Consider the following 14,827-nt stretch of genomic DNA (forward strand, 5'->3'; position numbering starts at 1 on the left):
TATACAGGACAGGAGGAGTGGTACTGTGCAGTGTATATATACAGGAGGTGTGGTGCTGTGCAGTGTATATATACAGGACAGGAGGAGTGGTACTGTGCAGTGTATATATACAGGACAGGAGGAGTGGTACTGTGCAGTGTATATATACAGGAGGAGTGGTACTGTGCAGTGTATATATACAGGAGGAGTGGTACTGTGCAGTGTATATATACAGGAGGAGTGGTACTGTGCAGTGTATATATACAGGAGGAGTGGTACTGTGCAGTGTATATATACAGGAGGAGTGGTACTGTGCAGTGTATATATACAGGAGGAGTGGTACTGTGCAGTGTATATATACAGGAGGAGTGGTACTGTGCAGTGTATATATACAGGAGGAGCGGTACTGTGCAGTGTATATATACAGGAGGAGTGGTACTGTGCAGTGTATATATACAGGAGGAGTGGTACTGTGCAGTGTATATATACAGGAGGAGCGGTACTGTGCAGTGTATATATACAGGAGGAGTGGTACTGTGCAGTGTATATATACAGGAGGAGTGGTACTGTGCAGTGTATATATACAGGACAGGAGGAGTGGTACTGTGCAGTGTATATATACAGGAGGAGTGGTGCTGTGCAGTGTATATATACAGGACAGGAGGAGTGGTACTGTGCAGTGTATATATACAGGACAGGAGGAGTGGTACTGTGCAGTGTATATATACAGGAGGAGTGGTACTGTGCAGTGTATATATACAGGAGGAGTGGTACTGTGCAGTGTATATATACAGGAGGAGTGGTACTGTGCAGTGTATATATACAGGAGGAGTGGTACTGTGCAGTGTATATATACAGGAGGAGTGGTACTGTGCAGTGTATATATACAGGAGGAGCGGTACTGTGCAGTGTATATATACAGGAGGAGTGGTACTGTGCAGTGTATATATACAGGAGGAGTGGTACTGTGCAGTGTATATATACAGGAGGAGCGGTACTGTGCAGTGTATATATACAGGAGGAGTGGTACTGTGCAGTGTATATATACAGGAGGAGTGGTACTGTGCAGTGTATATATACAGGAGGAGTGGTACTGTGCAGTGTATATATGCAGGAGGAGCGGTACTGTGCAGTGTATATATACAGGAGGAGTGGTACTGTGCAGTGTATATATACAGGAGGAGTGGTACTGTGCAGTGTATATATACAGGAGGAGTGGTACTGTGCAGTGTATATATATAGGAGGAGTGGTACTGTGCAGTGTATATATGCAGGAGGAGCGGTACTGTGCAGTGTATATACAGGAGGAGTGGTACTGTGCAGTGTATATATACAGGAGGAGTGGTACTGTGCAGTGTATATATACAGGAGGAGTGGTACTGTGCAGTGTATATATACAGGAGGAGTGGTACTGTGCAGTGTATATATACAGGAGGAGTGGTACTGTGCAGGGTATATATACAGGAGGAGTGGTACTGTGCAGTGTATATATACAGGAGGAGTGGTACTGTGCAGTGTATATATACAGGAGGAGTGGTACTGTGCAGTGTATATATACAGGAGGAGTGGTACTGTGCAGTGTATATATACAGGAGGAGTGGTACTGTGCAGTGTATATATACAGGAGGAGTGGTACTGTGCACTGGTGTAAGAATAAATGATGTACATGTGAGCAGGCTGGCAGAAGCAGTGACTGACAGGAGGCAGATCAAGGATTAACAGGTTTTAATAAACAAGGACTTACTCCACGCAGCGAGATAGGGAAAACGTGAGGTAAGGCTACTTTCACACTAGCGTTTTCTGCAATCCGTCACAATGCGTCGTTTTGCAGAAAAAACGCATCCTGCAAAAGTGCTTGCAGGATGCGTTTTTTCCCCATAGACTTGCATTGACGACGCATTTGCGACGGATTGCCACACGTCGCATCCGTCGAGCGACGGATGCGTCGTGCTTTTGCGGACCGTCGGGAGAAAAAAACGCTACATGTAACGTTTTTTTTCTCCTGATGGACCGCTTTTTCCTACCGCGCATGCGCGGCCGGAACTGCGCCCCCACCTCCCCGCACCTTACAATGGGGCAGCGGATGCGCCGGAAAAATGCATCCGCTGCCTCCATTGTGCAATGCAGCAAACGCTAGCGACGGAATCTCTCTCCGACGCATTGCGACGGGGAGATTCCGACGCTAGTGTGAAAGGAGCCTAAAATGGAGGCAGAATAGGGAAAACGTGAGGTAAAATGTAGGCAGAATAGGGAAAACGTGAGGTAAAATGGAGGCAGAATAGGGAAAACGTGAGGTAAAATGGAGGCAGAATAGGGAAAACGTGAGGTAAAATGGAGGCAGAATGGGGAAAACGTGAGGTAAAATGGAGGCAGAATAGGGAAAACGTGAGGTAAAATGGAGGCAGAATAGGGAAAACGTGAGGTAAAATGGAGGCAGAATAAGGAAAACGTGAGGTAAAATGGAGGCAGAATAGAGAAAACGTGAGGTAAAATGGAGGCAGAATGGGGAAAACGTGAGGTAAAATGGAGGCAGAATAGGGAAAACGTGAGGTAAAATGGAGGCAGAATAGGGAAAACGGGAGGTAAAATGGAGGCAGAATAAGGAAAACGTGAGGTAAAATGGAGGCAGAATAGAGAAAACGTGAGGTAAAATGGAGGCAGAATAGAGAAAACATGAGGTAAAATGGAGGCAGAATAGGGAAAACGTGAGGTAAAATGGAGGCAGAATAGGGAAAACGTGAGGTAAAATGGAGGCAGAATAGAGAAAACGTGAGGTAAAATGGAGGCAGAATAAGGAAAACGTGACGTAAAATGGAGGCAGAATAGGGAAAACGTGAGGTAAAATGGAGGCAGAATAGGGAAAACGTGAGGTAAAATGGAGGCAGAATAGGGAAAACGTGAGGTAAAATGGAGGCAGAATGGGGAAAACGTGAGGTAAAATGGAGGCAGAATGGGGAAAACGTGAGGTAAAATGGAGGCAGAATGGGGAAAACGTGAGGTAAAATGGAGGCAGAATAGGGAAAACGTGAGGTAAAATGTAGGCAGAATGGGGAAAACGTGAGGTAAAATGGAGGCAGAATAGAGAAAACGTGAGGTAAAATGGAGGCAGAATAGGGAATACAGGGGTTTGGTTTCTCTCCTTACATACCGATACATTAAGAAATTTTGAAAAATAGAAGTGTTAAGAGTTTATTATTTTTTTTGACAATAACCACAATAGAGAGAAGAAATCAACAAAATATAAATCTAAAAAGGAAAATCTTTGCATGGAAAGCATCACTTCTTCTTGTCACTGGCACGCTGGTTACGGAGGATCTCGGCAGGAGGTTGCGCCAAACATCTTGGAGACCTGACCCCAGATCTTCTGTGTATGAGGCTCTTCTTGCCTCAGACTGGACGATGTGAGATCAGGGCTCCGTGAACCATCACCTCCAGGACTCCTCGTTATTAATGACATTGGCTGGATGTTGGGGGTTGTTGTCCGGCTGCGGAACAACTATGGCGCCAATCAGACGCCTCCTGATGGTGTTCCATGATCAGCTGGGATTTACCAGCACTGCGGCCACCATGAGTCCTGACCAAATCCACAACTCCATGTCCTGAAACTTGCCGGACCCTCCACCGTGATCCGTGCTCCTGCAGACCCTCAGGGACAGACTTCTTCTGTTGCAGCGCCATTGTCACACTTTCTGCGTAGTTTACTCACTCGTCCTTGTTTCCGTGCGGAAGGACTGGCTGCAGCTCTTCCTCGAAGACGACTTCTGCCCCGACGTCTGCGAGCAGTAAGGCTAGGTAAGGCTACGTTCACATTTGCGTTGTGCGGTGCAGGGTCGCAACGCACAACGCAGATGTAAACGCATGCACAACGCAGCGTTTTGTGACGCATGCGTTCACTTTTGCATGCTTTTCGGCGCAGAAAAAACTGCGTCATGCAGCGTCCTCTGCGCACCGACAGAACACAAAACGCAAGAGCAACGCATGTCCATGCGCGGCCCCCCATGTTAAATATAGAGGCGCATGACGCACGCGTCGCCGCGGCTGCGCCCGACGCAACGCTAATGTGAACGTAGCCTAAAACGTACGTAGCCACAATCCGTATCACCCAGAGGAGAACGTATAACAGGCCGTGTTCACACGTTGCGTTTTTTTTTCGCTGCATTTTTTTTTCCTGCTCTCTTGAAGCTTCGTACAAAAAACAGGTTTTGCTGCGTTTTTTATTGCCTCTTGTACATGCTGATAATGTTTAGCGCCCTCCCCCCCCCAAAGAAAAAAAAACAACCAAAAACACGCAATGCAATTCCTTAGGTTTTGCACCAAAAACGTAGCAGAACCTGATGCGTTTTTTGCTCTCACTCGTTGTTTTGGCTGCAAAGACGCTGAAAGTAGTGACCATGCTGCAGCGTTCCAATTCAGTCAGTGTGTGCGAGAGATTTCTGACATTGCTGGAAGTGTGAGACGCAGCGCAAAGAACGTATAAAAAAAAAAGCAGCAAAAAGGTGACATGTGAACACGGCCTTACTATCGCCTTCCTGCACATCACTAATGACACCGTCCTGTGCGGTGGCCACGCTCACATCTGCAGCCTCGGGAGACCCCAAGTGCCCCAAAATCTTCACCATTCAGCGCAGACTAAACCTCCTATCTCCTCCCTGGGTGTCAGTAATCTGTTCCTCGCCCCTATCGTCGGTCTACAGTGAAGTACATGTGTATATCCAGTGTGAACGCGCACCAACACCCCCCCCCACACACACACACAGATGGGTGAGGGGTCCGACCCTGCGCCTCACTCCGATCCTGGACGTTATGACAGGCGCCATGGCTCCTGACCCCGCACCCTCCTCCAAGGTCTTCATCCCCGACTACGTTTCGCCCAATTTCTACTTTCATCCTCAGCCGCAGTTTGTTCTGAAATCCCCCAAAATACTGCATGTGCTTTCCTCCCCCTCCCCAGGTCCATCGCTGCCATCATGCCCGCACCCTGAGCTCGGCGGCTCATTGGGCGACTGTCTGTCTGCGGCAGAGCTGCGGAGATCACCGATTGGCTGCCAAAGTCACGTCAGCGCCGCAGACACCGGGAGCAGCGGAGGAGAATCAGAACCGGACCCAGGGAGGGGGAGGAAGGCACTATATTATCATCTGCCTCTGGGATGAAGATTTTCCGACAGTGGACAATTCCTTTAAGGAAGTGGTTTATGGGGAGGGGCCCCTGCACACACCTGTCCCAGGACCTGACGCTCTGCCCGCACACAGGACACGCCCCCGCACACAGGACACGCCCCCGCACACAGGACACGCCCTCTCACCTCCTCGGACGATGAACAGGTCCGTCTGTTTGTCCGCGTTGAAGTCCCCGAAGGCCGCCAGCCACCCCCGGGACTCCGCGCCCAGCACGTCAGCGGTGACGTTCCTCAGGGAGGCCCGGAGCGGGGTCACGGCGGCGGCGAGCAGCAGCAGGAGCACCGGGAGTCCGAGCTCCTCCATCCCGTCTGTCAGCGGCGGCGCTGTCTGTGTCTGCAGAGCACTTCCGGGTGATGACGTCACCACGCGCCGGGACGGCGGCCGGGAAGCGGCACAATAGTGTGGAGTGCGGTCATGGCTCAGGTGCTGGCGGACGTGAGCTGGAAGGTTCTGGAGCTGCGGGCCCGGTCCAGGCGCTCAGGTGCGGGCGTGAGGCGGTGCTGTGTGCGTGTGTCCCCCGGACAGTGTGTGTGCGGGGCCCCGCATGTGGCCCCTGTGTTCTCTGCTGTGTAGGGCCCCCTCTGTGCTGCCATGTCGCCCCCTCCGGCCTTGTCGTCCTCTGTGGCGGGGCTTTTACCGTATTGATCACATACATTTTTATATATCTTCCATACTTCGAGCGGTCACCAACTATAGCAGCCGTCACCATGGAAACCCCTAAGTCTGCGTCTTTACCTCACCGTAGAGTCCGTCAGTCGCCGAATAATCGATCCAGTGGTCACAATGTGTGTGTGATAGTGCGCGGTGTGTGAACGTTGCCCGTGGTTACGTGTCGTGTGCCCCCTTATTATTGTGTGTCATGGGTCCGTCACCACGGAGCGCTGCATGTGGGGTCTGCACGGAGCGTCACGGGCCCGTCACCACGGAGCGCGGCATGTGGGGTCTGCACGGAGTGTCATGGGTCCGTCACCACAGAGCGCGGCATGTGGGGTCACCACGGAGCGTCATGGGACCGTCACCACGGAGCGCGGCATGTGGGGTCTGCACGGAGCGTCACGGGTCCGTCACCACGGAGCGCGGCATGTGGGGTCACCACGGAGCGTCATGGGACCGTCACCACGGAGCGCGGCATGTGGGGTCACCACGGAGCGTCATGGGACCGTCACCACGGAGCGCGGCATGTGTGGTCTGCACGGAGCGTCATGGGTCCTTCACCACGGAGCGCGGCATGTGGGGTCTGCACGGAGCGTCACGGGTCCGTCACCACGGAGCGCGGCATGTGGGGTCTGTACAGAGCGTCACGGGCCCGTCACCACGGAGCGCGGCATGTGGGGTCTGTACAGAGCGTCATGGGTCCGTCACCACGGAGCGCGGCATGTGGGGTCTGTACAGAGCGTCATGGGTCCGTCACCACGGAGCGCGGCATGTGTGGTCTGCACGGAGCGTCATGGGTCCGTCACCACGGAGCGCGGCATGTGGGGTCACCACGGAGCGTCATGGGTCCGTCACCACGGAGCGCGGCATGTGGGGTCACCACGGAGCGTCATGGGTCCGTCACCACGGAGCGCGGCACGTGGGGTCTGCACGGAGCGTCATGGGTCCGTCACCACAGAGCGCGGCATGTGGGGTCACCACGGAGCGTCATGGGTCCGTCACCACGGAGCGCGGTATGTGGGGTCACCACGGAGCGTCATGGGTCCGTCACCACGGAGCGCGGCACGTGGGGTCACCACGGAGGGTCATGGGACCGTCACCACGGAGCGCGGTATGTGGGGTCACCACGGAGCGCGGCATGTGTGGTCTGCACGGAGCGTCATGGGTCCGTCACCACGGAGCGCGGCATGTGGGGTCACCACGGAGCGCGGTATGTGGGGTCACCACGGAGCGTCATGGGTCCGTCACCACGGAGCGCGGCACGTGGGGTCACCACGGAGGGTCATGGGACCGTCACCACGGAGAGCGGTATGTGGGGTCACCACGGAGCGCGGCATGTGTGGTCTGCACGGAGCGTCATGGGTCCGTCACCACGGAGCGCGGCATGTGGGGTCTGCACGGAGCGTCATGGGTCCGTCACCACGGAGCGCGGCATGTGGGGTCTGCACGGAGTGTCATGGGTCCGTCACCACGGAGCGCGGCATGTGGGGTCTGCACGGAGCGTCATGGGTCCGTCACCACGGAGCGCGGCATGTGGGGTCTGCACGGAGCGTCATGGGTCCGTCACCACGGAGCGCGGCATGTGGGGTCTGCACGGAGTGTCATGGGTCCGTCACCACGGAGCGCGGCATGTGGGGTCTGCACGGAGCGTCATGGGTCCGTCACCACGGAGCGCGGCATGTGGGGTCTGCACGGAGCGTCATGGGTCCGTCACCACGGAGCGCGGCATGTGGGGTCTGCACGGAGTGTCATGGGTCCGTCACCACGGAGCGCGGCATGTGGGGTCTGCACGGAGCGTCATGGGTCCGTCACCACGGAGCGCGGCACGTGGGGTCACCACGGAGCGTCATGGGTCCGTCACCACGGAGCGCGGCACGTGGGGTCACCACGGAGCGCGGCATGTGGGGTCACCACGGAGCGTCATGGGACCGTCACCACGGAGCGCGGCATGTGGGGTCACCACGGAGCGTCATGGGACCGTCACCACGGAGCGCGGCATGTCGGGTCTGCACGGAGCGTCACGGGTCCGTCACCACGGAGCGCGGCATGTGGGGTCACCAAGGAGCGTCATGGGACCGTCACCACGGAGCGTCATGGGACCGTCACCACGGAGCGCGGCATGTGGGGTCACCACGGAGCGCGGCATGTGGGGTCACCACGGAGCGTCATGGGACCGTCACCACGGAGCGTCATGGGACCGTCACCACAGAGCGCGGCATGTGTGGTCTGCACGGAGCGTCATGGGTCCGTCACCACGGAGCGCGGCATGTGGGGTCTGCACGGAGCGTCACGGGTCCGTCACCACGGAGCGCGGCATGTGGGGTCTGTACAGAGCGTCACGGGCCCGTCCCCACGGAGCGCGGCATGTGGGGTCTGTACAGAGCGTCATGGATCCGTCACCACGGAGCGCGGCATGTGGGGTCACCACGGAGCGTCATGGGTCCGTCACCACGGAGCGCGGCACGTGGGGTCTGCACGGAGCGTCATGGGTCCGTCACCACAGAGCGCGGCATGTGGGGTCACCACGGAGCGTCATGGGTCCGTCACCACGGAGCGCGGTATGTGGGGTCACCACGGAGCGTCATGGGTCCGTCACCACGGAGCGCGGCACGTGGGGTCACCACGGAGGGTCATGGGACCGTCACCACGGAGCGCGGTATGTGGGGTCACCACGGAGCGCGGCATGTGTGGTCTGCACGGAGCGTCATGGGTCCGTCACCACGGAGCGCGGCATGTGGGGTCACCACGGAGCGTCATGGGTCCGTCACCACGGAGCGCGGTATGTGGGGTCACCACGGAGCGTCATGGGTCCGTCACCACGGAGCGCGGCACGTGGGGTCACCACGGAGGGTCATGGGACCGTCACCACGGAGCGCGGTATGTGGGGTCACCACGGAGCGCGGCATGTGTGGTCTGCACGGAGCGTCATGGGTCCGTCACCACGGAGCGCGGCATGTGGGGTCTGCACGGAGCGTCATGGGTCCGTCACCACGGAGTGCGGCATGTGGGGTCTGCACGGAGCGTCATGGGTCCGTCACCACGGAGCGCGGTATGTGGGGTCACCACGGAGCGTCATGGGTCCATCACCACGGAGCGCGGCACGTGGGGTCTGCACGGAGCGTCATGGGTCCGTCACCACGGAGCGCGGCACGTGGGGTCTGCACGGAGCGTCATGGGTCGTCACCACGGAGCGCGGCACGTGGGGTCACCACGGAGCGTCATGGGACCGTCACCACGGAGCGCGGTATGTGGGGTCTGCACGGAGCGTCATGGGTCCGTCACGGGCCCGTCACCACGGAGCGCAGCATGTGGGGTCTGCACGGAGCGTCATGGGTCCGTCACCACGGAGCATCATGGGTCCGTCACCACGGAGTGCGGCATGTGGGGTCTGCACGGAGTGTCATGGGTCCGTCACCACGGAGCGCAGCATGTGGGGTCTGCACAGAGCGTCACGGGCCCGTCACCACGGAGCGCAGCATGTGGGGTCTGTACAGAGCGTCACGGGCCCGTCACCACGGAGCGCGGCATGTGGGGTCTGTACAGAGCGTCATGGGTCCGTCACCACGGAGCGCGGCATGTGGGGTCTGTACAGAGCGTCATGGGTCCGTCACCACGGAGCGCGGCATGTGTGGTCTGCACGGAGCGTCATGGGTCCGTCACCACGGAGCGCGGCATGTGGGGTCACCACGGAGCGTCATGGGTCCGTCACCACGGAGCGCGGCATGTGGGGTCACCACGGAGCGTCATGGGTCCGTCACCACGGAGCGCGGCACGTGGGGTCTGCACGGAGCGTCATGGGTCCGTCACCACAGAGCGCGGCATGTGGGGTCACCACGGAGCGTCATGGGTCCGTCACCACGGAGCGCGGTATGTGGGGTCACCACGGATCGTCATGGGTCCGTCACCACGGAGCGCGGCACGTGGGGTCACCACGGAGGGTCATGGGACCGTCACCACGGAGCGCGGTATGTGGGGTCACCACGGAGCGCGGCATGTGTGGTCTGCACGGAGCGTCATGGGTCCGTCACCACGGAGCGCGGCATGTGGGGTCACCACGGAGCGTCATGGGTCCGTCACCACGGAGCGCGGTATGTGGGGTCACCACGGAGCGTCATGGGTCCGTCACCACGGAGCGCGGCACGTGGGGTCACCACGGAGGGTCATGGGACCGTCACCACGGAGCGCGGTATGTGGGGTCACCACGGAGCGCGGCATGTGTGGTCTGCACGGAGCGTCATGGGTCCGTCACCACGGAGCGCGGCATGTGGGGTCTGCACGGAGCGTCATGGGTCCGTCACCACGGAGCGCGGCATGTGGGGTCTGCACGGAGTGTCATGGGTCCGTCACCACGGAGCGCGGCATGTGGGGTCTGCACGGAGCGTCATGGGTCCGTCACCACGGAGCGCGGCATGTGGGGTCTGCACGGAGCGTCATGGGTCCGTCACCACGGAGCGCGGCATGTGGGGTCTGCACGGAGGGTCATGGGTCCGTCACCACGGAGCGCGGCATGTGGGGTCTGCACGGAGCGTCATGGGTCCGTCACCACGGAGCGCGGCATGTGGGGTCTGCACGGAGCGTCATGGGTCCGTCACCACGGAGCGCGGCATGTGGGGCCTGCACGGAGTGTCATGGGTCCGTCACCACGGAGCGCGGCATGTGGGGTCTGCACGGAGCGTCATGGGTCCGTCACCACGGAGCGCGGCACGTGGGGTCACCACGGACCGTCATGGGTCCGTCACCACGGAGCGCGGCACGTGGGGTCACCACGGAGCGTCATGGGACAGTCACCACGGAGCGCGGCATGTGGGGTCACCACGGAGCGTCATGGGACCGTCACCACGGAGCGCGGCATGTGGGGTCACCACGGAGCGTCATGGGACCGTCACCACGGAGCGCGGCATGTGGGGTCTGCACGGAGCGTCACGGGTCCGTCACCACGGAGCGCGGCATGTGGGGTCACCACGGAGCGTCATGGGACCGTCACCACGGAGCGTCATGGGACCGTCACCACGGAGCGCGGCATGTGGGGTCACCACGGAGCGTCATGGGACCGTCACCACGGAGCGTCATGGGACAGTCACCACAGAGCGCGGCATGTGTGGTCTGCACGGAGCGTCATGGGTCCGTCACCACGGAGCGCGGCATGTGGGGTCTGCACAGAGCGTCACGGGTCCGTCACCACGGAGCGCGGCATGTGGGGTCTGTACAGAGCGTCACGGGCCCGTCACCACGGAGCGCGGCATGTGGGGTCTGTACAGAGCGTCATGGGTCCGTCACCACGGAGCGCGGCATGTGGGGTCTGTACAGAGCGTCATGGGTCCGTCACCACGGAGCGCGGCATGTGTGGTCTGCACGGAGCGTCATGGGTCCGTCACCACAGAGCGCGGCATGTGGGGTCACCACGGAGCGTCATGGGTCCGTCACCACGGAGCGCGGCATGTGGGGTCACCACGGAGCGTCATGGGTCCGTCACCACGGAGCGCGGCACGTGGGGTCTGCACGGAGCGTCATGGGTCCGTCACCACAGAGCGCGGCATGTGGGGTCACCACGGAGCGTCATGGGTCCGTCACCACGGAGCGCGGTATGTGGGGTCACCACGGAGCGTCATGGGTCCGTCACCACGGAGCGCGGCACGTGGGGTCACCACGGAGGGTCATGGGACCGTCACCACGGAGCGCGGTATGTGGGGTCACCACGGAGCGCGGCATGTGTGGTCTGCACGGAGCGTCATGGGTCCGTCACCACGGAGCGCGGCATGTGGGGTCACCACGGAGCGTCATGGGTCCGTCACCACGGAGCGCGGTATGTGGGGTCACCACGGAGCGTCATGGGTCCGTCACCACGGAGCGCGGCACGTGGGGTCACCACGGAGGGTCATGGGACCGTCACCACGGAGCGCGGTATGTGGGGTCACCACGGAGCGCGGCATGTGTGGTCTGCACGGAGCGTCATGGGTCCGTCACCACGGAGCGCGGCATGTGGGGTCTGCACGGAGCGTCATGGGTCCGTCACCACGGAGTGCGGCATGTGGGGTCTGCACGGAGCGTCATGGGTCCGTCACCACGGAGCGCGGTATGTGGGGTCACCACGGAGCGTCATGGGTCCATCACCACGGAGCGCGGCACGTGGGGTCTGCACGGAGCGTCATGGGTCCGTCACCACGGAGCGCGGCATGTGGGGTCTACACAGATCGTCATGGGTCCATCACCAGAGTGCTGCACGTGGGGTCTGCGTGCACGGAGCGTCATGGGTCCATCACCACAGAGTGCTGCATGAGGTCTGCAAGTGCATGGAGCATTGAGTCCATCCCTATGTTGATTTGGTTGGTGAGAATTCGGCCTCATTCGGTGCCCCCTATGCTGATTTGGTTGGTGAGAATTCGGCCTCATTCGGTGCCCCCTATGCTGATTTGGTTGGTGAGGGTTCGGCCTCATTTGGTGCCTCCTATTCTCATTTGGTTGGTGAGGCTTTGGCCTCATTCGGTGCCCCCTATGCTGATTTGGTTGGTGAGGGTTCGGCCTCCTCCGGTGCCCCCTATTCTGATTTGGTTGGTGAGGGTTCGGCCTCATTCGGTGCCCCCTATGTTGATTTGGTTGGTGAGGGTTCGGCCTCATTCGGTGCCCCCTATGTTGATTTGGTTGGTGAGGGTTCGGCCTCCTCCGGTGCCCCCTATGTTGATTTGGTTGGTGAGAGTTCGGCCTCCTCCGGTGCTCCCTATGTTGATTTGGTTGGTGAGGGTTCGGCCTCATTCGGTGCCCCCTATTCTCATTTGGTTGGTGAGGCTTTGGCCTCATTCGGTGCCCCCTATGCTGATTTGGTTGGTGAGGGTTCGGCCTCCTCCAGTGCCCCCTATGTTGATTTGGTTGGTGAGGGTTCGGCCTCCTCCAGTGCTCCCTATGTTGATTTGTGTGGTGAGGGTTCGGCCTCCTCCGGTGCCCCCTATGTTGATTTGGTTGATGAGGGTGCGGCCTCATTCGGTGCCCCGTATGCTGATTTGGTTGATGAGGGTGCGGCCTCATTTGGTGCCCCCTATGCTGATTTGGTTGGTGAGGGTTCGGCCTCATTTGGTGCCCCCTATGCTGATTTGGTTGGTGAGGGTTTGGCCTCATTCGGTGCCCCCTATTCTCATTTGGTTGGTGAGGCTTTGGCCTCATTCGGTGCCCCCTATGCTGATTTGGTTTGTGAGGGTTCGGCCTCATTCGGTGCCCCCTATTCTGATTTGGTTGGTGAGGGTTCGGCCTCATTCGGTGCCCCCTATGTTGATTTGGTTGGTGAGGGTTCGGCCTCATTCGGTGCCCCCTATTCTGATTTGGTTGGTGAGGGTTCGGCCTCATTCGGTGCCCCCTATTCTGATTTGGTTGGTGAGGGTTCGGCCTCCTCCGGTGCCCCCTATGTTGATTTGTGTGGTGAGGGTTCGGCCTCATTCGGTGCCCCCTATGTTGATTTGGTTGGTGAGAGTTCGGCCTCCTCCGGTGCTCCCTATGTTGATTTGGTTGGTGAGGGTTCGGCCTCCTCCGGTGCTCCCTATGTTGATTTGTGTGGTGAGGGTTCGGCCTCATTCGGTGCCCCCTATGTTGATTTGGTTGGTGAGGGTTCGGCCTCCTCCGGTGCTCCCTATGTTGATTTGGTTGGTGAGGGTTCGGCCTCATTCGGTGCCCCCTATGTTGATTTGGTTGGTGAGGGTTCGGCCTCCTCCGGTGCTCCCTATGTTGATTTGGTTGGTGAGGGTTCGGCCTCATTCGGTGCCCCCTATGTTGATTTGTGTGGTGAGGGTTCGGCCTCATTCGGTGCCCCCTATGTTGATTTGGTTGGTGAGAGTTCGGCCTCCTCCGGTGCCCCCTATGTTGATTTGGTTGGTGAGAGTTCGGCCTCCTCCGGTGCTCCCTATGTTGATTTGGTTGGTGAGAGTTCGGCCTCATTCGGTGCCCCCTATTCTGATTTGGTTGGTGAGGGTTCGGCCTCCTCCGGTGCTCCCTATGTTGATTTGGTTGGTGAGAGTTCGGCCTCCTCCGGTGCTCCCTATGTTGATTTGGTTGGTGAGAGTTCGGCCTCCTCCGGTGCTCCCTATGTTGATTTGGTTGATGAGGGTTCGGCCTCCTCCGGTGCTCCCTATGTTGATTTGGTTGGTGAGGGTTCGGCCTCATTCGGTGCCCCCTATGTTGATTTGGTTGGTGAGGGTTCGGCCTCATTCGGTGCCCCCTATTCTGATTTGGTTGGTGAGGGTTCGGCCTCCTCCGGTGCTCCCTATGTTGATTTGGTTGGTGAGAGTTCGGCCTCCTCCGGTGCTCCCTATGTTGATTTGGTTGGTGAGGGTTCGGCCTCATTCGGTGCTCCCTATGTTGATTTGGTTGGTGAGGGTTCGGCCTCATTCGGTGCCCCCTATTCTGATTTGGTTGGTGAGGGTTCGGCCTCCTCCGGTGCTCCCTATGTTGATTTGGTTGGTGAGAGTTCGGCCTCCTCCGGTGCTCCCTATGTTGATTTGGTTGGTGAGAGTTCGGCCTCCTCCAGTGCTCCCTATGTTGATTTGGTTGGTGAGAGTTCGGCCTCCTCCGGTGCTCCATATGTTGATTTGGTTGGTGAGGGTTCGGCCTCATTCGGTGCCCCCTATTCTGATTTGGTTGGTGAGGGTTCGGCCTCCTCCGGTGCTCCCTATGTTGATTTGGTTGGTGAGAGTTCGGCCTCCTCCGGTGCTCCCTATGTTGATTTGGTTGGTGAGAGTTCGGCCTCCTCCGGTGCTCCCTATGTTGATTTGGTTGGTGAGGGTTCGGCCTCCTCCGGTGCTCCCTATGTTGATTTGGTTGGTGAGGGTTCGGCCTCATTCGGTGCCCCCTATGTTGATTTGGTTGGTGAGGGTTCGGCCTCATTCGGTGCCCCCTATTCTGATTTGGTTGGTGAGGGTTCGGCCTCCTCCGGTGCTCCCTATGTTGATTTGGTTGGTGAGAGTTCGGCCTCCTCCGGTGCTCCCTATGTTGATTTGGTTGGTGAGGGTTCGGCCTCATTCGGTGCCCCCTATTC

The 14,827-nt window shown here is 58.7% G+C and overlaps 2 protein-coding genes across 4 annotated transcripts in view; one reads left to right on the top strand and one right to left on the bottom strand.

Annotated features, from left to right (window-relative positions):
* The window catches only part of ITFG1 (integrin alpha FG-GAP repeat containing 1), a 240,692-nt gene extending 235,171 nt beyond the window's left edge, over nt 1-5,521 (bottom strand). Inside the window, exon 1 of the mRNA XM_069739330.1 lies at nt 5,283-5,521. Within this exon, the coding sequence (XP_069595431.1) occupies nt 5,283-5,460 (178 nt within the window). The 5' untranslated portion in view covers nt 5,461-5,521. The remainder of the gene's footprint in view (nt 1-5,282) is intronic.
* Nucleotides 5,500-14,827, top strand: part of PHKB (phosphorylase kinase regulatory subunit beta) — a 114,620-nt gene continuing 105,292 nt past the window's right edge. For 2 of the 3 annotated variants that reach the window (XM_069739328.1, XM_069739327.1), the window contains exon 1: nt 5,500-5,638. Coding sequence is in view for 1 of the 3 variants with exons in the window: in XM_069739329.1 (XP_069595430.1) it covers nt 5,572-5,638 (67 nt within the window). In the remaining 2 variants the exon portion in view is untranslated. The remainder of the gene's footprint in view (nt 5,639-14,827) is intronic. The other variant, XM_069739329.1, reaches the window with a different exon arrangement.

Source organism: Ranitomeya imitator, chromosome 9 (assembly GCF_032444005.1).
Source record: "Ranitomeya imitator isolate aRanImi1 chromosome 9, aRanImi1.pri, whole genome shotgun sequence".
Taxonomy (NCBI): domain Eukaryota; kingdom Metazoa; phylum Chordata; class Amphibia; order Anura; family Dendrobatidae; genus Ranitomeya; species Ranitomeya imitator.